General features: G+C 40.7%; 3 protein-coding genes and 1 pseudogene across 4 annotated transcripts; 3 read left to right on the forward strand and 1 right to left on the reverse strand.

Annotated features, from left to right (window-relative positions):
* Nucleotides 1-2,556: 2,556 nt before the first annotated feature.
* On the forward strand, nt 2,557-4,704 carry LOC115688133 (glycerol-3-phosphate acyltransferase 5-like). The gene is made up of 2 exons (XM_030613874.2): nt 2,557-3,273; nt 3,562-4,704. The coding sequence occupies exons 1-2, from the start codon at nt 2,725-2,727 to the stop codon at nt 4,480-4,482; spliced, it is 1,470 nt and encodes a 489-aa protein (XP_030469734.1). The 5' UTR covers nt 2,557-2,724; the 3' UTR covers nt 4,483-4,704.
* A 5,815-nt stretch (nt 4,705-10,519) lies between these two features.
* Nucleotides 10,520-17,206, forward strand: LOC115688146 (kinesin-like protein KIN-7G). 2 transcript variants are annotated; one of them, XM_030613901.2, is made up of 13 exons: nt 10,520-10,802; nt 11,053-11,142; nt 11,229-11,329; nt 11,432-11,545; nt 11,620-11,701; nt 11,831-11,898; nt 11,979-12,044; nt 12,119-12,243; nt 13,103-13,439; nt 14,495-14,599; nt 14,695-15,615; nt 16,196-16,515; nt 16,607-17,206. In XM_030613901.2, the coding sequence occupies exons 1-13, from the start codon at nt 10,592-10,594 to the stop codon at nt 16,926-16,928; spliced, it is 2,862 nt and encodes a 953-aa protein (XP_030469761.1). In that variant the 5' UTR covers nt 10,520-10,591; the 3' UTR covers nt 16,929-17,206. The 2 variants fall into 2 exon arrangements, with proteins under 2 accessions (XP_030469761.1, XP_030469762.1); XM_030613902.2 differs by having other exon boundaries at nt 14,495-14,593.
* Nucleotides 17,207-17,773: 567 nt separating this feature from the next.
* On the reverse strand, nt 17,774-22,478 carry LOC130138599 (putative disease resistance protein At1g59780; annotated as a pseudogene).
* LOC115688147 (aspartic proteinase PCS1-like) lies at nt 22,233-24,323 on the forward strand. The gene has a single exon (XM_030613903.2). The coding sequence runs from the start codon at nt 22,477-22,479 to the stop codon at nt 23,788-23,790; it is 1,314 nt and encodes a 437-aa protein (XP_030469763.1). The 5' UTR covers nt 22,233-22,476; the 3' UTR covers nt 23,791-24,323.
* Nucleotides 24,324-27,922: the final 3,599 nt, after the last annotated feature.

The following is a 27,922-nucleotide window of genomic DNA, read 5'->3' on the forward strand; positions in this document are numbered from 1 at the left end:
AAAATTTTCAATTGGCGAATTCTAATTTTATTCTTCAGCGGAAACACCAAAACCTTTCACAGTATACAAATATTTACAAGTAAATTCGCATTTGTTTCACAATTTTTTGAAATTTGAATAATATTTTGAAATAGTGCTAATACCACCAAAAACCCTAAATTGGTATACCTTATCACATTTACCCTAAACTAATTTTTGTGTCACAAAAACCCCCAAATTAGTATACCCATGCCACATTTACCCCAAACTAAGTTTTGTGTCATAAAGAAACCCCCACCTATGCCACATTTACTGCAAACTGGTACACACGTTCCATATTTACTTCGATTGTGGTAAATCTAATATTTTTTTGGGTAAATATGGCACGGGTGTACTAGTTTGAAGGTAGGAATATACCAGTTTGGGGTTTTTTATGACAGAAAAATTAGTTTGAGGTAAATGTGTTAGGATTGTACCATCTTAGGGTAAATGTGGCATGGATGTACAAATTTGGGAGTTTTTATAACACGAAAATTAATTTGAGATAAATGTGATCCGGATGTACCGATTTGAGGTTTTTGATGGCATGATCCCTTTAAAGTTTAATATGAAAATAAAAAGTTAGCTTCTTACGTCTTAGAAAGCTTAACCAACTAGTTCGACCAAAAAAAAAAAACACGAACTTTCTTTTTCCTATCCTTAAACCTCTTCAGACGTCAAGTGCTTAGTATGCAACTTATTGCACCAACCATCCAAATCATACACATTTCGGACGAGAGAATTATCAAAAAAAGTCATAAATCTATTGCAATTGTGTCAATTCAGTTATAAGCCTTTTTTTTGCTAATTGAGTCTTAAACATTTTGCATTTGTGCCAATTCAGTCCATCTGGCCAACATTTGTGCCAATTTAGTCCATTTGGTTAAAATCGCTAACATGGATGACGACCGTCCTATGTGGCGTGACCAACGTTAACGTAGACAATTTTTAATAATATTTTATTATATTTTGAATTTTGAAGTTCTTTTATTTTTCTTTTATTTCTCCTTTTTTTTCCCTTCCTCCTTCCTCTGCCGATCATCGGATCCCGGCGACTGGCTAGAGGCAAGGGCAACCTCGCTGGCCATGGTGAGGCGACCTCGCCCAGCGAAGGTGAGATCTGGGCGAGGTTGAGCCTTGCCAATGGCCGACAAGGTAGGAAGAAAAAAAAGAAAAAGAAAAGAAAAAATAAATTTTTTTTGAAAAAAATAGTAAAATATTATTTAAAATTATTTACGTCAGCAGGAGTTCATGTTAGCGGTTTCCGGTCAATTTTGATAGGATAGAGTGAATTGTCACAAATGCAAAAGGTTTATTTCTCAATTGGTAAACAAAAGATGTATAACTCAATTGACACAATTATAATAGATTTAGGTTTTTTTTAATAATTTTTGCCATTTCCACGTCACATGTTGTACTCTTTGCTGCCATGGGAAAATGACAAGACTATTTATATAATTGTGAAATTGTACTTCAAAAAATATAAAGTGCATTAACTATGACATGGCTTTTCCAAAACAGCATCGCTGCTCTACCAAGTAATTGGGAAGCTCATACCCAAGAAGAGAACAATACATGCCAATGAGACCACATGATTTACTTTGCTGGCCCCCTAGAGAGTTCTTGTGGGCTATATAATCTATATATATACATATATAAGTTACTATGCTATGGTGGAAAAAAATTTAAAAATTCAGAAAATAAAAAAAATGCAAAAATTATGCACGTTAGTGTCAGCCATGCCACAAAGGATGACAGGCATCCGCGTTAGCAATTGCCGGGCAAAATTAGTCAGAAGGATTACATTGATAAATCATCAAAAGATTTAGAACTTAATTAGCCAAATTGAAAATTTAAGAAAAAATTTTGGGCTGAATTGACATTCATACAATAATTTCGGGACTTTTATGATAATTTTTCCTATATTATGTGACGGATCGTTCGCATGGTATCATCTACCACATCAAAGTCAGATTGTGTTGGGTAGCCATTTGTTAGGAAAACAATATGCTACACAATATATAAGCTACTTCCGGAAAACAATACGAGAGAGAGAGAGAGAGAGAGAGAGAGAGAGAGAGAGAGAGAGAGAGAGAGATATCTCATAGCCACGTGGGAAACATATTGAGACGTGATCGTTCCCATCCAACAACGTGGAGGCTACAGTGGTCACAAGTTTAGATAAATTTCCTGAAACCTTACCACCTTGAAATAGTATGTTGGTAACCACATCCTCCTCGGTTACATCTAGGTAACCTAATAGATTCATCTAGACCCATTGCTACGCGTAAACGTGGAACAAGCTAATTAATTAAAGGGTTTTCCTAATTTTTATTGTATTTTATTTTTTCCTCTGGCTTACAAAAGGCATTCCTAATTTCAGACCAAGTTTTAGGATTAATTTTTATCAATCTATGTCGTGCAAACGTGGCACGAAACCTTCCATGTATTATGAATTGACGAAACCCTTAGGCTGAGTTGAAACGCTATATAAGGTGGTTCGAGCTGATGAACCGCCTCATTCCTCTCTTGAACATGCAAAGTCAATAGCTATAGCGATTAGCGAGTTCATTCACGTCGCCTTACAATCCTATTGCCTATTCTCGTTCCTTAGCCAAGTCCATTAAGCAAAGACCCAAAACCATCATTTCTAAGTGTTGAACTACGAAGAGGAGGCCGATTGTTCCGCAAAAGCAAGAAGTCGGGATGGCGTCGGTCCTTTCCGAGCTCGAAGGGACTCTCTTGAATGATCCGGACCCCTTTTCCTACTTCATGCTGGTGGCGTTCGAAGCGTCCGGTGTGGTACGCTTCACGCTGCTGTTGTTACTATGGCCCGTGATTCGGCTGCTCGATGCATTCGGGAAAGAAGATGTCGGACTAAAGGTGATGACCTTCGTAGCGACGGCTGGAGTGCCCGAGTCGGAGATCAGATCAGTGGCGAGAGCCGTCCTGCCCAAGTTTTACATGGATGACTTGGACATGAATGCTTGGAGGGTGTATAGCTCACATGGAAAGAGAGTGGTGATGACAAAAACCCCGAGAGTCATGGTGGAGAGGTTTGCAAAGGAGCATTTGCAAGCCGACGAAGTGATCGGGAGCGAGATCATCGTGAATCGGTTTGGATACGCCACAGGTTTCATTAGAGGCGACAACAAGCGCTTCGCCGATCAAGTCAAGAAGTTCTTTGACGGTGAACAGCCGACTTTAGGGTTAGGAAGGCCATCGTCGTCTCAGTCGGTTTTATCGTTATGCAAGGTGAGTTCGTCTACATCGTGATGCTCGATTCGGCTTTTTCAGTAGTTTGGAAATGATGAAGACAATTTATGTAGTATTGTAAAATTTGCCTTCTACTTACAAATTAATCATATCTTTACTCTAACTTCCCGTTTTCGAACTTACATATATGATCACCTAACCGTGTACTTTCACATTAACTGTTTTCATTTTTACTTTCACTATGCCAAGTTGACTCTACTTACGACAATGTACTTCCATCGAAGTAAAACTGATTAATTATCACGTTCATCGTGTTCCTCTTATCAGGAAGAGTTGCATCCACCCTTCACCAGTCTTCAGAAGCACGATAACCAGCATCATATCTATCCTCACCCAGTGATCTTCCACGACGGTCGACTAGTGAAGCGCCCGACCCCATCCACCGCGCTCTTGATCCTCCTGTGGATTCCTTTCGGTGTGATCCTTGCGATTATCCGCATTTCTATTGGAATAATTTTCCCCTTACAGATGATGCCCCATATTTCCCGTATATTCGGAGGGAAAATCATCGTCAAAGGCAAACCACCAAGATCGCCATCAGGCGGAGGCACCGGCTTGTTGTTTGCCTGCACGCACCGCACTCTGTTGGATCCCGTTGTTTTATCCACTGTCTTAGGACGTAGAATCCCGGCGCTAACCTACTCTATCTCTAGGCTATCTGAGATATTATCGCCCATTCCAACCGTTCGATTGACGAGAGTACGAGAAGTAGATGCTCAAAAGATCGAACAAGAACTATGCAAGGGCGATCTAATAGTTTGTCCAGAGGGAACAACATGCAGAGAACCCTTCCTTTTGAGATTCAGCCCTCTTTTCGCGGAATTAACCGATAGAATAGTGCCTGTGGCGATGAACTACAGGGTCGGGTTCTTTCACGCGACGACGGCGAGGGGTTGGAAGGGGATGGACCCCATCTTCTTCTTCATGAACCCTAGGCCGGTCTACGAGGTTACGTTCTTGAACCAATTGCCGGTAGAGGCGACATGCACGGCCGGTAAAAGCCCTTACGACGTCGCAAACTACGTCCAGAGAATATTAGCCGCGACGTTGGGGTTCGAGTGCACGAATTTCACTAGAAAGGACAAGTACAGAGTTCTTGCTGGAAATGATGGGACCGTGTCCTACACTTCCTTGGTTGATCAGATCAGGAAGGTGGTGAGCACATTCAAGCCCTTCATACAGTTCTAAGGCCGGGCGGGAAATATGAACCATATTCTTTTGTTTCCTTTTGGGTTATATTTCGTTCGTATAATTTCTTATGAGTGGTGTTTTGTTTGCTCTATAGTGACATGCATGGATGGGATTGCCTACTGCAATTTTTTTTTATTTCTATTTTCGGACTATTATTATTTCTGGAATTGTCAAATAAATGTATGTGCATATGTTACTTGAGCACACATGTTCTGGTTATGCTTATCATTGCAATTTTCAGATTTCTCAAATGTAACCATGTAAGTAGTACTGGCAACAACCTATACATCCTCACATACATGTCTTCACTTCTGAACACCCGTTCTTAGAAGTATGGCCACACATTGCCTATGAGGAATTTCTTGGTTTAGGATCAGTTCTGCCTTTTCCGGAACAACGATTTGTTAAATCCTATATGGCACAACCGTATATATGTAACACGTTCTTCTTTGTAACTAAAAGAACTACATATAGCTGCTTTCATCTTGAAAGGAATCATTATTAAAAAAAAAACAAAACAAACAAAGATTTCTTTAGCCCTATTCTTGAGAGATGTAAGAATATAAGTACATGTCCAAGTGCTTGTATAATTGCTTTTGGGGTTACATGTAATGCAGACCCAATGTTAAAGAACTATGCTAGTGAATATAGTCGAGGAAAAAAGTATAAAATCATAGGTAAAGTAATAAATAAATAACACAAAGCTGTAAAATTATTTTTGATTTGTTTTCCATTTCGTTATACTTTAGCTGAAAATTTTAAAACTAATAAAAGGTGGACCGATTGGCATATGTGGCTTGCCCACATTTTTTCCCTTGGGCAGGCCTAGGTAGACCTCAAGAGATTCGGGCCCGGGTAGGTCCAGATCGAGCCCGCCCAGGCTCGCAGAATGAGCATGTTTGATTTTCACTTATACCCATTCTTTTAGTTGTACACTTGCATCCCTATAATTATTCAATCTTTTCATGATTCAAAATGTTGTCCTAAGATATTTGGTGGTATCACAGCACCATGTCATCACCTGATGTGGCGATCATTACTATGGTTAGACCCACTTAACAAGCGACACATGTCAATTTATGTGATATCAAGTTTTATATATATAATATAATTTGCCAGTAGATTGCATATTGTGAAAATCTGTAAATTTCTGACATGTCCGATTAAGTAAATGGTTGCAAAATTGAAATGTCCCGCCAAAGGACTCACTTCTTTGACTTTTTGCCCTTTTTTACGTTCTTTGCTCTCCAAACCGTCCCTCCACTCTACTATTCCTCGATTTCTTTTTTCATTTTAGAAGGAGAAATCTCGATGAGAACAATATTTTATTGTGGTTGTCGACTAAAATTTAGATATAAGAATTACATTAAAAGTTAGTTTTCATCCATCCCTAGGACGCATCATCTTTTGTCGTTTTACAAAATTTCTACCACATAGGCTCAAGGGAGGTTTAATTGCGTTGACTCCAGTTTCGGTTCATTGCAAAGGTTGAGCACTCTAGCACGACCACTCAAACATTCTCATTCTTTGATCATGACAGTTTCTCTTTCTCAGGTGGATGTTTTTAGATTTTGGGCAGATCTTTTGTAGTTGTTGATGAGTGATGATGGTAGTAATGCTTATATTCTGTCCTCACCGAATCAAAGGATGCACACCAAATTTTTTTTTTAAGTCACTAGCTTACACCACATATGTTTATTAAAAAGAAGAATCTTTCCCTATTTTCACAAATATTCAGTATATTATTCCTAGTCCTCCGTAGCTAACTGAACTTGTTCTCAAGATAAATGGGTATGGCTTCATCTTTTTAGAATTTAAACTTATTTTCGCGTTATCTTTTTTCTTTAAATGAGTGCAATTTTTTTAAACTATAGAGGCTCTAAAAGATAATATTATCATGCATAACGTCGATAACGAATTTGACTTTTAAATTGGCATGACATTTCTAATAATTTGAATTTGAATTTTTTTTCACTTCATCTTTCTTCTTAAAATTATTGCATTTTTTTTTTAAATTGAAGAGGCTATAAGGATCATATCATCTTGCATAATGTTGATAAACAATTTGAATTTATAATTGGCATGATCTTTGTTAGTGATGAGAACGAAGGTTATAATACATAAATTTCATAAAACAATTTCCGAGGGAGTGTAAAGAGGACAAAAGCAAATAGTAACAAAGGAATATTGTGACATGCACATTTATTTGTAATTGTGAAGGACTCTCTTACCAATCCCACCTTATGAATCAAGAGATGTTTATAAGACAGTGAATAGAACCAAATGTCAAGAATGCAAGTAATTCAAAGTCGAGGATGGAGTCCGGTTTGTTGCCAAGTATAAAAATATTTATAATCATGCTTTATTGGTGAAAAACAAAAACATTTGATACGATCATATCAAAACATAGTGGATACTAATAAAAGTATTTTGATATTTATGGCTAGGGCCGATGTAAGGGCTATGAAAGCATAATCCTACCTTAGTGGTGAACTGAGGGGACTGTAAAATGTTGTATTTAAGTTACGTGATTGTTGAAATTTCTTACAATCATGGAGAAGCAACTTGATAGTGCACGTGATTGTCAAAGTCTCATTAACCATTTTAATTATTGACAATCAAATGGAAGTAATTTTACTTATACATTTCAATTGAATAATGAACACAAACTGACCAATTTAGCTTTTGTCCAATGATGTATCCGAGCTGGACTATAAAAGTTTTGGAGTTGTGGTAGTATTTGATACTACCTACCGTGTAAATAAGTACAAAATGATATGTACACCTTTTGTTGGCTTGTAGCATCATTGGAAAATGTTTTCTTTGGTTATGCATATCTATTGGATGAAACTATTGCTTATTTTGTTTGGGTGTTTCAATCTTTTTAGAGGCAATAGGTAATAAAGCACCAAAGACTATTTTCACCAATCAAGATCATTCCATAGTAAAAATCATTAAAACTGTTCTTTTGAATACTAATCATCTTTTTTGTGTATGGCATATTGTGAAAATGTTACGCATCATATTGCGAATCTTCTTGAAAAGCTGGGTTTTCTCAACAAATAGTGGCAAAAGCTTCCATAGCATTGCGAATCTAAACTTAGGGTGCGTTTGTTTCACGGAAAATGTAGCATTTATGAAAAATGTTTTCTAAGAAATCATTTTCCAAAAAAATGGTTAGTTTTCCTTTGTTTAGTGATATATGATCGAAAAAGTTTTCTAGTGTTTGGATCTCATTTGGAAAATGATTTCAAAATGCGTTTGTTTCGCCAACCCACGCTCGTGGCTTGTCGCTGAGGCCAACGACGCCAACCTGCGCTTGTGGCCTGTCACCGAGGCCAACGACCGATGGAGGGAGGAAGAAGGAAAAAGAAAAAGAAAGAAAAGAAAAAAGAAAAAAAGAAAGAAAAGAAAAAGAAAAATGAAAAAGAAAGAAAAGAAAGAAAAGGAAAAAAGAAAAAAAGAAAAAATAAATAAAATAGTAACAAATTCAAGATGAACAATTCCAGAAAGAATTTTTACCTTCTTAGATTAGGGAATTTACTTTCCTAATTTATACATGAATGTTTTCTTTGACCGGAAAGAGTTTTCGATTGATTTATCATTTTCGACGAACTAAACGGATGAAAGTCCGAAAAACGGATTCTCGGAAAACACTTTTCCTTAAACAAAAGCACCCTTAAAATGGAGAACACTTGGAAAGCTACAATTCACGAGTGGACCTTGAGGGACAACAAGAGGTAGGATAATATGTATCGCCTGCATCATAAATGGTTAAGTGCATTTGGTTGTGATATTTTTTTTGTGAGAATTAGCTCCACAAAAAAGGTAAGAGCACAACTAATGTCTTTCAAGATATGGCATATATGACCACGACTTTGTCTGAATTTGTCAATCATCATGAGAAGTAACAAGCAAAAATGTGCATCATTGAAGTTGTTGACGATTTTGAGTATACTTGAGGCAAGCCACAAATTATGACTGAAAATAGTGGAATTTGGAGACCTGCTACAAATGTATACACTCATGTCATTTATGAGAATTTCTAGGCCGAGTTCTCGTATGCTTTGTCTAAACGTGTTGTGAGCTCAAAAACTGATGGGCCATTGCACACTTATTTTGTGGGGATTGAAAATAGTGAAAGAAGCATATTGTCCATTTTAGTCTAAGTGATTCCACCATTACATGTAGGTGCAAGTTATTTGAAATGCAAGGATATGCACATTTACACATGTTGTAACTGTTACAAGACTTTGATCACGATACATTATGAAGAGGTAGATAAAAACCGTAAAACAAGGGACTCATTGTGATGACGTTGGACAAAACTCTCATGATGCCGTTAAAGACATTGCATTGGAAGAGTTTGATGCGGTTGGCTTTCGGTATTATGAACTTCAGTGTGAATCATGATGTTATAGGAAAGCTTGCAACTTCAACCTTATTGCTTTTTTGCTCCCAAATCATGAACAAAATGCAATCTTTAACAAATAAAGATCATGTTCATTTGTTGGTGGAAAGTGATAAATTTGAGGAAGAGAGGGACGAGTAGCTTCCGTACTCATGGTTACCCCTCAGGTTTCAGCACGAATCGAAACCAATCTGCAGCGGGTGGCCTCCCACCGGAGGCCGACCTGCTCCGAACGGCAACGGAGGGAACTTCGATATTTCTAAATAATGGAAAAACAAGAATAGAATTTGGTTTGGGCGGCAGTTTCAATTCACAGGCTAAAAACAGAACAAACTGCCAACCGTCTCCTCTCTCTCTCTCTCTCTCTCCACATTCGCAGGGCCTTAAGAAAGCCATCCAAATCTTCATCGCCATCTTCCTCAGAGAGACAGAGATTGCCAGGGTTCGCTTTTCTCTCTCTATCTCTCCCATATCCTTGCCAAAGTCGCATTCCATTCGCCTGCATTTTGGAATCTTTCGCCACTTCTTTTGGTTCAAACGTCGGAAGCAAGCAACCCCGTTACCGGCTCTTCTGGGATTGCACAATTTGGGTCCGGAATGGTGTTTCGCGTCAGATCCTAAGGGGGATCGCGTAACGATTCGAGTTCGACAGCTGAGAGTCGATGGTAATTTCTTCTTCTTTTTTTTCCGTTTGGTCAAGTTTATGAACCAATGAGGCATTGTTAGTTGAATGATGTCGAAATCCATTCCTGGTTTCGGTTTCGTGCGGATTCAATGATTGCCTCGAATAATAAAAACTCCTTGAGATTAGCAAAAAGCGACCTGAAAGAGTTTGTACATTCTGGTTTGGAACGGCGAAGGACAGGCTGGTGAAGCTTCTGTGTGGCGGATTCACAAATGCCATTTCTCTTGTCAAGTTTAGGTGGCTCCGCTTGTAGCTTGGAGACTTGTCATAAAAATTTGTGTTGCTTCTTCTAAGTACATTCGCTTTATGTTTTAAAGAGAGAGAGAGCGAACAGTTTTGCGGAAATTCATGTTACGCCCTGTGGAGATTTTGCTGTTTACTGTCCAATTAGGAAGGAAATGAGGCAACTAAAAATTTTCAAAGACCAATTTAGAACTCTCTCTCTCTCTCTCTCTCTCTCTCTCTCTCTCTCTCTCTCTCTCTCTCTCTCCCTCTCTGTGCACCGCAGCGAAATGCGCAGTGCCATGGATCTTTGCGTAGATCTCAGACATTCTTTGGTAAGTCAGCATGAGCAAAGGAGTCTTTCTGACAGTCTGTTATGGGGCCCGTCTCAGAAAACTCCAAATGGTTCATTTATTGCTAATTTTGAAGAAAAAAGAAACACCGCCCATTTCTCTTGGAGAATGGGAACGTGTGACTTCAGACATGCATTTGTTTGACTTTTCTAAATTAGATGACAAAAGGAAGGAGAAATTAAGGAGGAACCCATTTTTGTGCTTAAGACAAATTAATGGAGCGGGGTTGATATAGCTCTAAGCCATGATTAGCTTGTTCATTACAGGTGATGACGGTAGGTGTAGAAGCTGGATGGGCCTCAGATTTCATAATATCCCAACATCACTCGCTTTATAGACTCCAAAACTACAATGCCTTGATGGGGCGTAGAACCACATGATGTGTCGCTGGCTTTGTTGGAAGGTTCATGTACGTGGATAGTAAGCAGGTAAGCAATGGAGGCAGTTGACGGCCAGGAGATAATGCAGGGGTCAAGTCCCCGTGATGAGAAAATCTTTGTATCAGTTCGTCTCAGGCCCTTGAATCAGAAGGAGATTTCTAGTAATGATGTATCAGATTGGGAATGCATCAATGACAACACCATCATCTACAGAAACAATCTCTCTGTTTCAGAGCGGTCCATGTACCCAGCTTCTTATACATTTGGTAATTGAATCCCACTCATGAAGTTTTTTCCTTTCTTCTTTGCCTTTTTTGAGCACATTTTCATGTTATGTTGGATCCAGCAAATTTTTTGTCTTGAGCCCACGTCTTTAAATTCCAACAAATGTTTCTAATGATGAAATTTTTGATAAACGATTGGTCTTTGCATTCTTGGAAATCATCTTCGACTTAAGAAAGCATTATGTTCAGTATCTCTTAGTGTTATGTGTTCTCCGTGTCGGCTGATATGCAGACAGAGTTTTTCGGTGTGATTGCTCTACAAGGCAAGTGTACGAGGAAGGAGCCAAGAAAGTTGCTCTTTCAGTTATCAGTGGGATAAATGGTAAACTTTAACCTCTTCCTTCCGAGGTTGTTTTGTTTTGTTGATATTTGCCTGAGATTGCAACCATCCGCTGCCCAATGTTGCAGCAAGTGTTTTTGCATATGGACAGACAAGTAGCGGTAAAACATACACCATGAGTGGAATTACTGAATACTCAATGGCAGATATATTTAGCTACATAGAGAAGGTAACATGTCGTATAATACTTAAAGATCTCCTCCATTTTCAGTTGCCACTTCTTCCTCTAACATTTGCATGTTAATAAAGACATTCTCTTGTTTCTCGATAGCACAAGGAAAGAGAATTTCTGGTGAAGTTTTCTGCGATGGAGATCTACAACGAGTCTGTGAGAGACCTCCTCAGTGCAGATAGTACTCCACTGAGACTTCTAGATGATCCGGAGGTAAATTTCTTTATACTATGCTGAGGAACTATGAGCTTATCCAACATCACCATGAGTGCTAGCTTTTTTGGCAGAGAGGGACTATAGTTGAGAAACTTACAGAGGAAACGCTGAAGGACTGGAGCCACTTCCGAGAACTTCTTTCTGTGTGTGAAGGTAAGGACTAAGGCTTCATCCAGTATTGTGTTGGATGAATATCATGGTTGCACAGTAAATCTAGCAGCACAACTAGTCTAGGCAAGCTATCCTAACATGCTTAGGCTGATCATTTGGATTTCAAAACAGCTCAAAGGCAGGTTGGAGAGACTTGCCTTAACGAAGCTAGCTCAAGATCACATCAGATTCTCAGACTGGTAGTGGTGAATTCTATCTGTTTTGCGGTTAATACTTATTAACATGTCAAAGATTTATTGCTCATTGTTTCTGCTTCCAGACAATTGAAAGTTCGGCTCGTGAGTTCTTGGGGAAGGATAATTTAAGCACTCTTGCTGCTACTGTGGTATGAATCTCCAGTACTCCACTATAACCTGTAAACAGTTACTGGGAGAGTATTATAGTTTCTTTTGGCTGCAGAACTTCGTGGATCTAGCAGGAAGCGAGCGTGCATCTCAGTCATTATCAGCTGGTGCAAGATTGAAAGAGGGTTGCCACATAAATCGCAGTTTGCTGACTTTGGGAACAGTTATCCGCAAGCTGAGGTTGGCTTTTTTCATTGTCTTCATCTTAGAGATCTTATAATTTAGTTGGACCATGCACTAACATAAACATAGAGCACCACTACAATGCCTTTTCTGCGCCAAAGGTCCATTTCTTACACAATACTTGTTTTACCTACATAGACACATGATCTACGTATACAACGATATGAACAACTATGCCTTCTCCCACAAAATAGGATGGGCTATATGAATCCTGTTGTGCCATTTCGCTCTATTTCCTATCCTCTTTTGGTAAAATCTAGATACTGAGCTCTGTTTACACTTTCCATCCTACATTGTTGGGGGGGCGCGGTGGGGCGGGACTGTTTGGGTTTCTCAGGCATAAATTCGATTGTATAGTTGAAAATTATTGTTTTGAGAGTAGGGGATTAGTTTTCTGGGCTATTGACTAAGTTTTTAGCCTTCAGCTCCATATAGGTTATCGTGCAGATTGTAGCATCAAGAAGATGAACTGTTTCTAAGCCAAAGAAGTCGAGAGACTTCGGAGTAGTTGCTTAGGTTTGTTTGGAGCGAGTTTGACTTTTTTGCACTTAAAACAAATCAATATTGACATGCATAGTTATTTAGACTTTTTATAATATATTTTTCTTATAACTTAATGTATCTTTTATTTTCTTTCTCAACGTTTTGAAGGAAAAGTACAAAAACATTTCGAAATTCAAAACAGACCATCCATGATGATGTTTCACCAATTTTTCATCTTTGATTGTATGAACAGAACAGTTACTAATATCAAGATCCTATAAGAAATCGGGAGTTGGTGGAAGTATTGCAGTCTTAAGCTCTCTTTTCTTTCAATTTTATGATTATTGATCTAGAACTATTTGAATGGCTCCAGCAAGGGAAGAAATGGACATGTTCCTTTCCGAGATTCCAAACTGACTCGTATTCTGCAATCCTCACTGGGAGGAAATGCTAGAACTTCCATCATCTGTACAATGAGTCCCGCCCGAAGTCATGTTGAACAGTCAAGAAATACGCTATTGTTCGCAAGTTGTGCTAAAGAGGTCGCCACAAATGCACAGGTTAATGTTGTTATGTCTGATAAAGCGTTGGTAAAGCATCTACAGAGAGAATTGGCTAGATTGGAGAGTGAGCTGAGAAATCCAGGACTAGCCTCTGTTTCATCTGATTCTACTGTGCTGCTTCGAGAAAAGGATCTCCAAATTGAGAAGGTGATGATTCTGCATTAAGGCTTTTAATATTGCAATTTGATGTTTCTTATATCCTTTGAGGTTTCTCTCACCATGGAAAAGGGAGGTACTTGTGTGTAATTATCATACATAAACTAGGTGTATTTTACGCTGCTGTGTCAGAAAGTAATTATATATTTTTGTACCGATGGTGAATTCCACCAGTTCCATTAGGTTGATATCCTTCAGTGCACAATACATGCAATTTCCATCTCAAATGACATCTCTTGACGGATCTCATCCACTTGATAGTTAGTGTAAAAGTTGTAGTTTAACTTGGGAACTTAAGACTTAACAGAGAACTCTAAGAGCAATATCTTCGCCTGGCCTTTTTGACCTTCCCCTACAGAACGCATATTTGCCAGGATTGCAAATTTTCTTCATCTTTCTCACCCTAGCATGTCCACTTGGACCATTTCTTACATTCTGCACCTTTGTGCAATTACCCACAGCTTCACCATTATGCTGTTAGCATTTATAGCTGTGACTTTCTCATCAGCTTCTCCTTTATGTTATTTACTTATTTCGGCTAAAGAGACATGTAGAGCTTTTTGAGTGAACGTTCTGATTTTCCTGGATGTTCAACTGACGTTTTCTGCAATCCTTTTCTCTGCCAAAATTGTGATTTTATCAAATCATATTACTTCGTTCCTTTTTTCATATTCGTGACTTTTAAGTTTTGCCACGATGCAGGCAACTACTTCAGAGCTAAAGGCATACAAATCTTCACTGTTTGTTGTAAATTTGGCATAGAAAATTGGCTGGCCAGTAGGTTTATGCATTTTCCTTTGCTGGAATTGGTAATAACTTCGGCTGGTACCAAAATCAGTTGTAACTTGTGAAGAGCTAACTATTCAGCTTATTAAGCAGCCTTCTTAATAGTTTTTTGTTGTGGCACTTTTAAGATTAAGTTTGTAAATCTTGTCACCCCCTTAAAGTTCTATGAACAGTGAAGCATTTTGTTTTTTCCCTTTATAAATCAGGAAACCACTTCATTATTTTAACATCTTATTTTCTGTGGTTGTATCCTCTCACAGCTCAAGAAAGAGATTGCAGAATTGTCTCTACAACGAGACCTTGCTCAGTCTGAGGTTGAGGATTTGCATCGACTGGTTGTGGATCACAAACTTTCGACTGTATGGGTAATTATACTTTGTTATATTCCTTGATAGATTTGCTGTCCTCAACATATAACACCAATTATTCCTTAATGAATGTTTTTTACTTAATACTTCAGGTGGATGCATGCAGTGATTACCCTAAACTTCGTGTGCGAGATTCATGGGAAGTCAAGAGCCCGGTTTTAGATACTACAAACCAAGCAGAGAATAATGAGTATGTGGATGCTGGCATTAGAACATTTGTTTCATGTCAGTATTCAGATCGACACAGTAGGAGTGATTCAGATGGGCATATAATCCACATTCCTGACTTTGAAGAGAACTCCTCACTATCTGACCCCTCTTCACAGATCTCAATTCGGATATCTCACTCCAGGCGAAATAGCATAGGTCCAGAGGACATTGGAGAATACACTGATGAAAATTCTGAGGACTTTTGCAGAGAAGTACGCTGCATTGAGATGGAAAAGCCAAATGCGAACTGCCATGGCAATGGTGATACGTCATCAGTGGAGGAGAAGGATGGCTTCTCAGACTATATTGTGTTTGAGGAAGGTGACGAGGAAAAACAGAAATTGGGATCGCCAACTTTGGAGGAAACTAGACAATTAGACAGTGTTCCTCAAGATTATGTAGAACCTTATCTTGAAAAACCATATCTAATGATGCAGGAGAAAGAGTCACCTACCTCCGGAAGTTTCAAGCTAGTTAAGAGTAAAAGTTGTGAGTCAGGCCTCGTGAATATTTCATTTTCGATTGAGGAGATGGAGATAAACCACAGCACACCACCTCTTCGATATGAAAAAGAATGTCCTGGAGGACTTGAGCGATGTCAGAGAAAGTTTCCTTCATTGAACTATGGGTCCCAAGAAAATTTGCCTAGTAGTGGTTCTCATAATTCACCGGAGGATTCTGTGGATAATCAGCTTCAAGCAGAGATAATTCAGACGGTTGAGAAATGTGACAGCAGTATGGCTTCCACTTCCGAAATAGAGGAGTCCATTGCTCAGCAGGAGGATCAACCTGGTCAGCAAGGGGTGAGCTTTGTTTCCTTGCCTTTCCTTGTTCCTTTTATCACAAGCATATTTGATCTTTATAATGAACGGGGGATTAATTATTCTGGAGGACCTCACAAATTTTTCATTTTCTCTATTAGAATTTATATATAACATAGGAGTTATTATGCTTTGTCCGTGTCAAAGACTGTTATATCTCTGCTATCTGATTCAAATATTTGGGTGTGACACCCCATGACTCAAGTGGATGGGAGTTGTACTGGGCTTCTTTCATTGTGTTGGAAAACATGCTACGGACTGGGTACAGAAGCCATGGCTTCTGGTGTTTAAAGATTGTTTAATATTTTAAATTAGAAAATTTTGATTCGTCTAAAGATAGCTTTTCTATGCACAAATATATGATTCCCAGCTATGGTTTTAGCTGTATGAGTCTTGTCATACGTAATGTGGACATGCAAGTAAGTTAGGAGTACCATTCACTTGAATGTAAAGTGCTTTATAATTTGGAGAGCTTACTTAGTGTTCGGTTACTACTGTTAGATATGGAAGTTTCGTGAACATGCACACATTTTGCTAAGTGTGGACTCTTTTTGATCGATAGGTACATGATTTAAAACCAAATTTGATTGCACCTACGGAACATGTTAAGGATGTCGGCTTGGATCCACTTAAAGATGATACTGAAGGTTCTTTGGAATGGTTTTCACATTTCAAAAACTTGCAAAAGGAGATCGTCAAACTGTGGAAAGAATGCAACGTCTCATTAGTCCACAGGAGCTATTTTTTCCTTCTGTTTAAAGGTGATATGGCAGATTCTATCTATATGGAGGTAGAGCTGAGGAGGTTGCTGTTTCTTAGGGAAAAATCTGCCCATTGTAATCAAGCTTTGGAAGATGGTCAGACTTTGACTGCTGCTTCGAGGTACTGAATTCAAATTTTATGAAACCCTCGCTGCTTTTGTTAAATTCACGATAGGATTCTATTAAGTCTAGGATTTTATTGTGCTGAACAGCATACAAGATCTTCGTCGTGAGAGGCAGATGCTCGCCAAGAAGTTGAAAAAGAAGCTCACCAGGAAAGATAGAGAGATGCTCTTCCAAACTTGGGGGATCAGTTTGAATACAAAGCATAGATGTTCGCAGTTAGCCCATAAGTTGTGGTCCGACACAGAAGATATGGACCATATGGCCGAGAGTGCCAAAATTGTCGCAAAGCTTGTTGGTTTTGTTCAGCCAGAGGAAGCTTCCAAGGAGATGTTTGGCCTCAACTTTACTCCTTGGCGATCAAGCACAAAACTTCGTAGGTGGAAAAGCACGACGGTGTCTTTCTTGTGAAGCTTTGTTTTCGATAGTTTTACTTTTGCAGAATGGCGACGAAATTGTTCCTCCCGCCTGAGATGGGATGACTTCTTTTAACTGGTAATATATAGGTGATTTAGACGGAAGCCGTTGTACAAAAGCTTTGATTGACACAAAACAATTGTACAAAAGCTTTGTAATTTACTAATGAACAGATGAGGGCTTGCAGGTCCTCTGACCGGTCTAGGCTCTTCGACATAAGCATTGGCGCCTGATTGATGTGAATTAGACTAATATATGATGTTTTTATTTCTTCCATCCTCTTATATGTTTTTGTATTTAAAAGCTTGTGGCTGATTAAATTAGTTATTTAGCTCATGAGTCATGCGGCATGCGCTCATTAACCGTGACTTCTCAACTTCATTTAAGCCATTTTTGTTTTGCTCTCGTGCTTTTCTAACCTCATTGGATTGAGGATATGCAGACTTAGATGCCTAAGACCGAAGAAAGAGTATTCTGCATTGGGTGAATGGCATCATGTCAGTACATAACACAAGATAACAATTACATGAAATTATTTGTTTGCACACTTAGAGAGAGAGAGAGAGAGAGAGAGAGAGAACTCACGATATGGATTTACTTGATCTGGTGGAACGAGTCAAGGAAATACTTGATGAAAATCACAATTGTTCGTTTTAACTACTAGTAAATAATTGTTGAGATTATCAAGTTTATAAAAAAAATTTCATCATCCTACATAAAGAACATGTTTGAGATTTATCATTATACCATACCTGTCGTCGTCGTCTGTGGATTCAGGCATCTCGGTTTCTTCTGTATTGTACAAATTCTTTTCTTCCCCTATTACGTCCTTGAGATGGTCAACAAAACCTTGAGCACCCTTTTTGACTCCCACACATATGCTCGTTGATCCCTATAACAATTTCCATCGCATCGAGGTGCCTAAACTCGAGTTCTTTGAGATGTTGCATTGCTTCTTGTTCAAAAATCACCTCCTCAAGGTCAGGCAGCTTCCAAATTTTCAAGATCATGAGGCTCGGAAACCCGTCTTTGGCGAACCTCAGACTAGTGCCTAGGAAAGAATTGGCTAAGAGCCTGAATATCCTCAGATTTTTCAGGAGATCATCCAACTGGGCCATCATGTCTGTTTCCACCATCGAACCCGGCAGCGTCAAAACCCTGAGCGAGCCAGGCAAGAGCTCTGTCCAGTTGGGTTTTATGAGTTGGCCCAACGAGTAGAGCTCGACGAGGTTGTGATGGTGTTGAACCAAGGACAATGTTGGTAACAGACCTATCGCGGATGTCGCGGGGTTGGCTCCTTGGATCGCCCCTAAGGTCAAGGACTAGAGATTGGTGAGCCTGAAGCTAATCCAATCGGCTATTGTTATCCATGCAGCGACTGAGGTGTCCCTATCCGATTGTTGTAAGAAGAGCGTCAGCATGGTGAGCGTGGTCAAGCTGTCTGTGTGGTGCTTTATCAAGTTCTCCTTGACTTCACCGATAATCAGCCTCGCTTAAAGTTTGGAATTCAGTCAAGGCCATGACATTGTTGCTACAAGCCTTGAGGTTGTCCTTCAAGCCGACGTTGAACCAGTTGACATGCAGTAGGGGTGTGTAACGGGAATCACCTGAACCTGGGAACTGCCCAAAACTGGCCGGTTCCCAGGGCGCCGGTCCAATTCCTAGTTCCATAAAATTGGAACCGGTGATGGGCGGTCCGGTTCCCAGTTCCTGGGTGGGAACCGGACCAACCAGACTGCCTGGACCGAACCAATTTATTTTATTCTTTTATTTGTTAAAGAAAAGCGGTTTTATGTAAAACCTAATGGAACGCTTATGGGACTGACGTCTGTGGTGAGGCACACCTGAGAAAAAGGGAACACTGAGAGTCCTCTAAAAGGAATTTCTCTTTCAATTCCCCCTCTCTCGGATTTCATCTTCCACGAGCTATCTCTCTCGGAAATCAGTCACTTTCTCTCTCACGTCCTCTCCAGCCTCATTGCCAACATCGCCAGTCTTCCATTGCGACCGTGACTTTACCCCGTTGTGCCTCTTTCTCAATCGCAGTGTGCCACCATCATCACCAGCCGCACAACAGAAGCGTACTCCATTCGGCTCTGCCACATTGCCGAGAAGTCGTTGTTGATCGTTTCTCTACCGGCGTTAAGAAGTCCCTAGCCATACTGCGTTGACGTGTCCGCGAGGTTCAAGCCATCGTTCAAGCCTTTTTTGCCGATGCCAATGGCAATAGACAAGGTATCTGAGGTCTCGGCCCTTCATTCGATTGAGGCTCGTCACCACAGACCTTAGTCCTGCAAGAGCATCAAAAGCATTATCAGTTCCACTGGATAGCTAGGGAACTGGACCAGACCGGTCCTAGGACTAGGTGGTCTGGTTCTTAGCTCCAGAAAACGGGGAATCGGTCTCACCGGTTTGGTTCCCGGGTACCGACCACCCCTTAGATGCAAGTGCCTAAATTTCCTTGCCTTCTAGAAGGAACTCGGCAGGGAAGTGAAGTTGGTGTGCTTTATGTCAATAGTCTCGAGATATTGCAAATCCGCAACCGGGCTTGGGTTCAAGTCTGACACCGTGGATCTCAATCCTAGGTACCTTAGGAGCACCAGCTTGGGGAGCACGCGTTGCAAGGGTGGCTTATACACACCCTCCAAGTCAAGAACCTATATAAAAGTATTTATGTTATGAAAATTTAATTCGAGAAAAGTTAATTTAAAATCTCATGATATAGAATGTGTAGTTTTTATATTACGCGAATGGTGCATGTTTTTTTAGGAAAATAAAAAGAAAATCTTTCCTTCCAAACAACAGAAAATATCTTACAATTCATTACTAAACATAATTCAAATATCGAAAAATATTGTCATTTAAATCGAATAGAGCATTTGTGATGTTAGCACTGATTGCCCTTGCTCAACTCAATAAGCGACCGCCCCTCATGTAGTAAGAAAGTTTACTATAATATGAGGTACCAAAATTTTTCAGAGCTAGAAAATTTTTTACATTTATAATAGTTTTATGCAAATAGTGTTATCTATAATGTGATCCCACATTTTAGGGATGTGGATTTTAAAAAAAAACCCGCCCTTTGACATTGATCCACATTTTCTCTCTTGAGCGACGGTTATTCCACCATACAGTTTTCCACGTTCGTACCTTTTTGTCAACAACCGCCCATTGGAAACCGCCTTGATGAAAGGTAGTTTATAAAAGACAATCGATCATTTTCGTAAGGGCATGATATGATCTAAACCAAACCCTCTCTCTCGGAAATATACCATCAGTATGTGAAGGGATTGGGTTAGTAGAGTACGCCCATAATTACTGTCGAATTGCCGTCGAATCTACGTGGATTTCCGTCGCACGCAAACTCGAACAATGGCTAGAGGTTAGATTTATTTCACGCCATGTGTTCGTGTTGAGGTTGATGTCTTGTATTCTGTTATCCGAGAGATTATGAGGCGATTCCGAAAGGCCCCCTGACGACTGGACAGCAGGGGGGTCCCGCTTCTAGGTGAGCGGGTGGGGGTCCGGGGGGGCCACCCCGGCGGGGGTCGCGGGGGTAGCGCCCCCGAGCTGCCAGAGGCGTTTTATGTTCAATCATAGAAGGATTTATATGGGAAAGCTAAATATTTTAGGCTATGTGGGTAATTTTGTAATTTGTGCCATGTAGGGTTTCGCTATATATATTTAGGGCGAAACGGGTCTCTAGAAGAGAGGCAGGAGGTGAGAAAGAGTGGCTGTATACTTTTCTACGTTATTAGTGAAACGGATCTCTTCTTCCCGTGGACGTAGGTAGACGGAACATCTCCCCTGCTGAACCACGTAAATTTTTGTGTTGTGTGAATTTCCATTACTTTCTTGCATCGTTGATAGGATCGAATTCAGATATTCGACAGTTCGAACGTGATTCTGATTGATGATCGAATTTTGCTCTTCAATGCATGATTAGACTCGCTCGATTTTGTCCTGGTGACAAATCTCGGGCCGCAAACTCACATTTACATAGTTAACTCGATTGACTGGTGTTTCCTAGGCAGTCGAGACGCCAGTCAGACCTGCTTTTGCTGTACGACTTCCGTGTGAGACAATAACTTAGTTTTATGCAGGACCCCTTAAAATCAACCAACCACTCTACCCGGCAACACAAGGAACAACTGTTCCATTGAACGATTATTAGACTGCAACGGTCAGCGGCATCCACGGCAAGTTTCTGAGTTTCCACCGTAGTCAGAAATTAGAAAATGTTTCTGATCTCCGAGTCCGGTCCGACCATCCATTTTCCTCTGCGGAACAACTATATCATCGAACAATGTGCAACGTATTCAAAATGTTTCTGATCTCTCTTCGTTTTTCCTTCTTCTTCTCCTTTTACTTTTTAACGAGAAAGCCGACCTTAATAATAGGTCTTATGAAGTTACTTTGGGACCCTTTCTTGAGATTTCCCAGGTGCACTATCAAAAAATGGATAATTGCAGGGATAGCAGTAGCAGCAATCACAAGGAGGCTCAATTGTCACTAAATGTTGAATCGGGTCTTCTGTAAACTTTGAATACTTCGACATGATAACCACAATCTAAATACTCGACATGTAATTCCTTTGTTGGTAATATTTATTAGTAATTCCTTTTTTGGTAAGAAAGGAGCAAAATGTCTGGATATCATGATGACTCTCCTTGACACCGGTAACCTAAAAGATAAATGACTAGATCTATCTCAGGACGCGATCCAAGACAGTTGATTGGACATTCATTTAGATGAATCCTCTTGCATATGGGTCTCGATTGATTAAAACAATCAATGTAGTCTCAACAAGTCATTTAGGAAACAAAAGCTACTAAATAATCTTTCTATCATTAGCATCACGCTGTTGCGATGCTTAACTTTTTGAATTTATGATACGGTGAATGCATATTAGTTATAAATTACAAACCAATTCTAGAAACCCTCTTCAATTTGTTCCTATTGGAGGATGACATATCAACATGTTGCCAATATATGTCCTTCCAAATTTTTCCCTTCCCTTTTCTTTTTCCTTTTTCCCCCTTTCCCCTGTTCTATTAGTCCTTTCTCTCTTCTTCTTCACTCCAAACTCGCGATGGTTGAAGCTCCAATTTCTTTTCTCTCTTTTTCCTTTCACGAAATGTGAGATTATTTGAATAAATTCGAGATATTATAGATGTCGCAACTCTCAATTTGAGTTGCTGATGAGGCATTCGTAAATAGAATTAAGACATAAAATTATGCCCCGGGTTTTATGCCAATCCTCATAAACTAGTCTCTGTCCTACTGCCTCTATTCAAAGGTTTCCCTGTTCAGAACAGATGGTCCTCCTCGATGCATGAGGTCATTTACGAGCAGCATTAAAGAAAAGCATGGCGCATGTTCCCTTTTCCTCCTTCCACCCAAAGAAAAGAATAGACCAAAACCATTCCCTCCTCTCTTCTGATCCCTCCCTTCGATTTTTCCCAAAAATACCCCCTTCAAAACCACCACACAAACACAAATCACACCCTTCAATATATTGCACCTCTTCTGCTCCTCCTTCATGGCCTGTCTCTATGGCCTCACCCACCTTCTGCTTCTACACCTGACTCTCTTCCCTCCAACCCACGCTCTCTCCCCAGCAAACTCACTCATTTTCGCCCTCAAAACCCAAGCAACCCCACATGGGCTGTTGCCAAGAGCTTCTCCCACGGATAAGCTCCCTTTCTACCACAACGTCACCCTCACCATCTCGCTCGCCGTGGGCTCGCCCCCGCAACGAGTCACCATGGTCCTCGACACCGGGAGCGAGCTCTCTTGGCTCCACTGCAAGAGATCGCCCGACCTCAACTCCGTCTTTGACCCGGCCTCCTCGAGAACCTACTCGCCCGTCCCTTGCTCCTCACTCACTTGCCTGACCAGGACCCGGGACCTGCCCGTACCAGCCTCCTGCGACCCGAACAAGCTCTGCCACACCGCCATCTCCTATGCGGACGCGTCCTCTATAGAGGGCAACCTCGCGTCCGAGACCATATCCGTCGGGTCGTCCTCCCGAGCCGGGTTCCTGTTCGGGTGCATGGACTCGGGCCAGAGCAGCAACAAAGAAGAGGACTCCAAGACCACCGGGTTGATGGGCATGAACCGCGGGTCGCTGTCTTTCGTCACTCAAATGGGCTTCTCCAAGTTCTCGTATTGTATCTCGGGCTTCGACTCGTCGGGGATTTTGCTCTTCGGCGAAGGCCGCGACGCGAGCTTCACGTGGCTCAAGACATTGAATTACACTCCACTCGTCGAAATGTCCATTCCGTTGCCTTATTTCGACCGGGGCGCGTACACGGTCCAACTGGAGGGAATAAAGGTTTCAGATAAGCTCTTGGCCCTCCCGAAATCGGTCTTCGTGCCGGATCACACGGGGGCGGGCCAAACGATGATCGATTCGGGCACCCAATTCACCTTCCTTCTAGGGCCAGTCTATGCTGCGCTGAAGAACGAGTTCACACGGCAAACGGAGGGCGTCCTGCGGGCCTTGGAAGACCCGAATTTCGTGTTTGAAGGCGCGATGGACACGTGTTTTCTAATCGACCCGAACCAACGGGGTCTGCCTGGTTTGCCCCGGGTAAGCTTAATATTTCGAGGCGCGGAAATGAGTGTGTCGGACGAGAGGCTATTGTATCGGGTACCCAGTGCGACAAGGGGGAGCGATATGGTGTATTGCTTCACTTTTGGGAACTCCGACTTATTGGGATTGGAGGCGTTCGTGATTGGTCATCATCATCAGCAGAACAAGTGGATGGAGTTTGATTTAGTCAAGTCAAGAGTTGGATTGGCCGATGTTAGGTGTGATATTGCCAGTCAATGGTTAGGGATCACTTCATAGTCTCAATTATATTGCATAATCAGCGGAATATCGAGATTGATATCAAATTGATATATCAAACGATGTGGCAAACGATGCACGGATATTTGATCAAATGGGTCCGACTCAGAATCCAGTAAGAATCCGCTGCATCACTTGGCTTGTCGATTTTAGAAATAATTCTTAATATTTATAGCATTTAGTTGGATGATAACAGCCAGTGGTATCTTTTTGAATGTTGTGGGCCTTCAGTTTCCAATCCATGGCTCACCTTGGTGCAGTATTAATTGTTGCCGATGCTAAGGTGGCCCCTTGGTCGGAGAGTCTGGGTATGGGGAGCGCAGGAAATTAGGTAGGATATCAAAATATATTATATTATTTCGATTTAAAATGGAGTGAAAATCATGAATTTTTTTAATATGTGATTCCCTGTCCTGAGCCTCCTGGGAGTCCGGTGGGTGTCTGAAACCCAGACAGATTTTTTCTTTTCTCCTATTCATGTCTCGGGTTAAGTAGCATTTCTGTTTTTCAATGAATCTGTGTCTTTCTTTTTCTCTTTGCATTTCAGTTTTCTCAATTCGGATCGAGAAACAGAGGAAACAAAGAAAATTAAGTTAGGTTTTACATTTTCCTCAAAGCTATACGCAAATTACAACATAGAATAACTTTTTAAATTGAGTTGAATCAGATAACTTTGCTTTACTATTGCATCTTAACAGGCAATGATTGTGTAACTAGCCAAATTAATTAGGAAAACGAACTGTTTAGAGCATCTATATTTCGTCCCAAATTTGCAAAGGTTTATTTGCTTTTATATAATGAGGAAAACCTACCTTACACAAACAAATTTAAATGGCCCATCCTCGTTAGACTAGGACATTGTAAGCGGTTGCGACCCTTCCCGACATTGTAAGCGGTTGCGACCCTTCCCGGGGAAGAATGCAATATCCTGAGGCAAGTTGACGGATGACTAAGTGGGCACAAATAATCCCTCAAGACAGGTGGTGCTACACCTAACACGGGCTCTCCCAAGCCCTATTGATTGCAATTTGATTTTCATAATTAATTCTATGATATGTTATGTGTTGGGAGTGCGTAGTAGAAGCCCGATACCTTCATCTGGGGAGATCGCAAGGAGGAAGCTCAAGTCCGAGCTCGTCAACATATCCAGTTGAACCTACATTCACTCAAAAGCTTAAGCCAATGAGTTGTGAGCCAACCATGATATATTAACTACTCAACACCATATCAATTATCCGATGTGCGACTTCTCTAACACAACTCACGCGTGTATCTCAACAATCTCCCCTCCACATGTGAGCTCAGTGTTAGGTTTGTTTCCCCTTAATTTATGTATTCTTCTACATCAGCTTATCTCAAGTTGAATTTCCAAGTCATTGCAATGCACAATAACCTGCATCTGCTTATGACAATTACCATCATCAACTGCTAATTTAGGATTGCATTACCCATAGTCTTTATCTCGTGTCACCAAACCAACTGTCCATGGTCATTTTTCGCCAGACCAACCATGATGACAATTTCCACCCGAAACAAGAGTCGATCATGAGATTTCCTTGTTGAGATATTCACCAAACAGCGGGAACATATTGGAGGCCCACCAATCAACCATCCGCTATGCTACCATTTGTTGGGAGTGCGTAGCAGAAGCCCGATACCTTCACCAGGGGAGATCGCTAAGAGAGAGCTCAGGTCCGAGCCTGTTAATATATCTAGTTGAACCCATCTTCACTCAAAAGCTTAAGCCAATGAGTTATGAACCAACTGGGATATATTAACTAGTCAACACCACATCAATTATCTGATGTGAGACTTCTCTAACACAAATCACATGTGTATCTCAACATTATGTAAGGTGCTCCAAAGAATTAATATGAAATTAAAGACACAGCGAGAGCTCTCTCTTCTTGTTATGCTTTTGTTCAAAACTGATGTGATATCAACTCGACACCACATGAGCACCGTGAATAAACCTATGTGGTATTTTTCGCTTCAAAACAAAGATTAGTCGAAAAATGAACATCAATAGCAAGTACGTTCAATAGGGAACAGCCATTTGGAGTCCAGCGAACTCAAATGCAAGTAAATTCTAAAGTTCGGTAACTATTGATGACTGAATTGTAGGCTAATAACATTTGGCAGAAATAGGCCTAACTACGTAGAGAAATGGGCTGCATCAGAAAGGGAGAGAGATATCACAACGAATGCGCACTTTTTGATTTGCACTTATGCTTCATTTGTTTCACGAAAAATATTTTCCTCATTTTTTAGTGTTAAATTGCTTAGGAAAATGAGTCACTGAAAAATATTTTCCTAATCAACATAAAATGTTTTCCTACCAAAACTTAAATGCAGGAAAATGACTTCTAATTTTTTAAAAGAAAACCATTTTCCAAAATATGATAAAATATAGGTACTTATATTAGAAACTCTACTCTTGAGCATAAGAACTGCAACACTTGTTCCCGTGCTCTTGGTAGCGGGGCTAGGACCCTAGCACTGAGCCTGAGTCCATCGAGGTCGAGTCTAAAACCCGACAAATTGGCTTGGGTCCATTGAAGTCAGGCCTGAGACACTGGTGCCTGTGCCCAGAACACCAGGCCCAGTAATATCGAGGCCGGGCCTGAGTCCTTGGCGCCCATGCTTAGGTCCATCAAGGCTCAATGAATTTAGGCATGGGCACAATGTCCTAGGGCTGACCTCGATGGACCTAGGTTTGGGCGCTAGGTTCGGGGCTCGACCTCAATGGACTTGGTCATGTGCATCGGTATCGGAGTCCTAGGCTCAGCCTCGATCGACCTAGGCCTGATCACGATCTAGGGTGCTGAGGCCTCAGGCCTGGGTCCTACCAAGGCCCAAAAGCCAAGGAATTAGGTCCGGCCTCAATAGGCTGAGGCCGGGGAGTCAGGAAGTCGAGCATGGGAACTGAATTCTTTGGCTTGGTTTCAATGGATCCATGACTAATGCCCATGCTCATGCTTTGTGCTTGGAAGTAGGGGATTCGCGCTTGAGACCCTACTGCTTATGCCGGGTTTTGCTATCCATGCGCAAGCCACTAGGATCCGAAAATGTGTACGTTTATTTTGGAAAATCAAATGAGATTTTCCTTATCAAACGACGGAAAAAAATTTTCCAGTTCATTGTCAGATTTTGGCCAAATATCGAAAAATATTGTTATTTTTCTAAATTTTCGAAAAATATTTTCCAAAAAAGTCACATTTTTCGCGATCCAAACGGAGCCTTAATACTGCTTGAAAAATTTGAGTACTAGGTTGTAAAGCATATGTTTATATCCGTCAAAATGATAGGGAAATTAAGAATATTAATTACGTCACCTCAGTATTTTCTTTTTGTTTTTTTATGATAACCCAAATGTACCAGCGCAAAAGCCCAGTTTCTTGGATTGTCAATGGCCCACTGGAGCATCCTGCGAGCCTTGATAATTTGTTAAGTCCAAAAAACTTGGGCCTATTTAGAAGGCCCCGACTGCTTGCAAGTAGTATTGAGATATAAATAGTCGGCATTCAATTTCTAAATTGGATATTAAATTATCATATCCGGTGTTTGGTAATGTTGTCCAGACTGGATAAACCCGAATACATCTAGATAAAATACCGGAAAAATAATCTGGCCTAGAGGGTGGAATAGACCCGGATTGGATATAAAATTTTAAAAATTAACTTAACAATTCCCACGTACCAAAAGAAACCCCACCGGTGGCACCCACCACCACTCCGGCGGCCATCCATCGTGATGGTCCCTCACTCCAGCATCTTCAAGTATCCTCGCCGATGTCCTTGCTCGCGGCTCACTTGGAAGGCTAGGGCTCACCACCTCATTGGTGGCCCCCTTTCTTTCTCAGTTGGTTTTCCAAATTTTTCACCATCACCAAATCATCTCTCCGTTTCTCTCTCTACTTCACTTTTAATTACTCATTCTCGGCCTCTATTGTTCCACGATCTCTCTTTTGGTAGACTCTAAACGAAGCATTCATCAAGTGTTTGATGAAATGCCAGAGAAAGATTCTCCTTGCCTTCAGTTCGAAATTTTGTTTAATGGAAGAGGTCATATCTGTTGAAAGTCATCAAGCTCCTGAGGTCCATTTCCTAGAGATTGCTTGTTGGCAACAGAG

Source organism: Syzygium oleosum, unplaced genomic scaffold (assembly GCF_021117445.2).
Source record: "Syzygium oleosum isolate NSW1041296 unplaced genomic scaffold, Sole_v2.1 Sole_v2.07, whole genome shotgun sequence".
Classification (NCBI taxonomy): Eukaryota; Viridiplantae; Streptophyta; class Magnoliopsida; order Myrtales; family Myrtaceae; genus Syzygium; species Syzygium oleosum.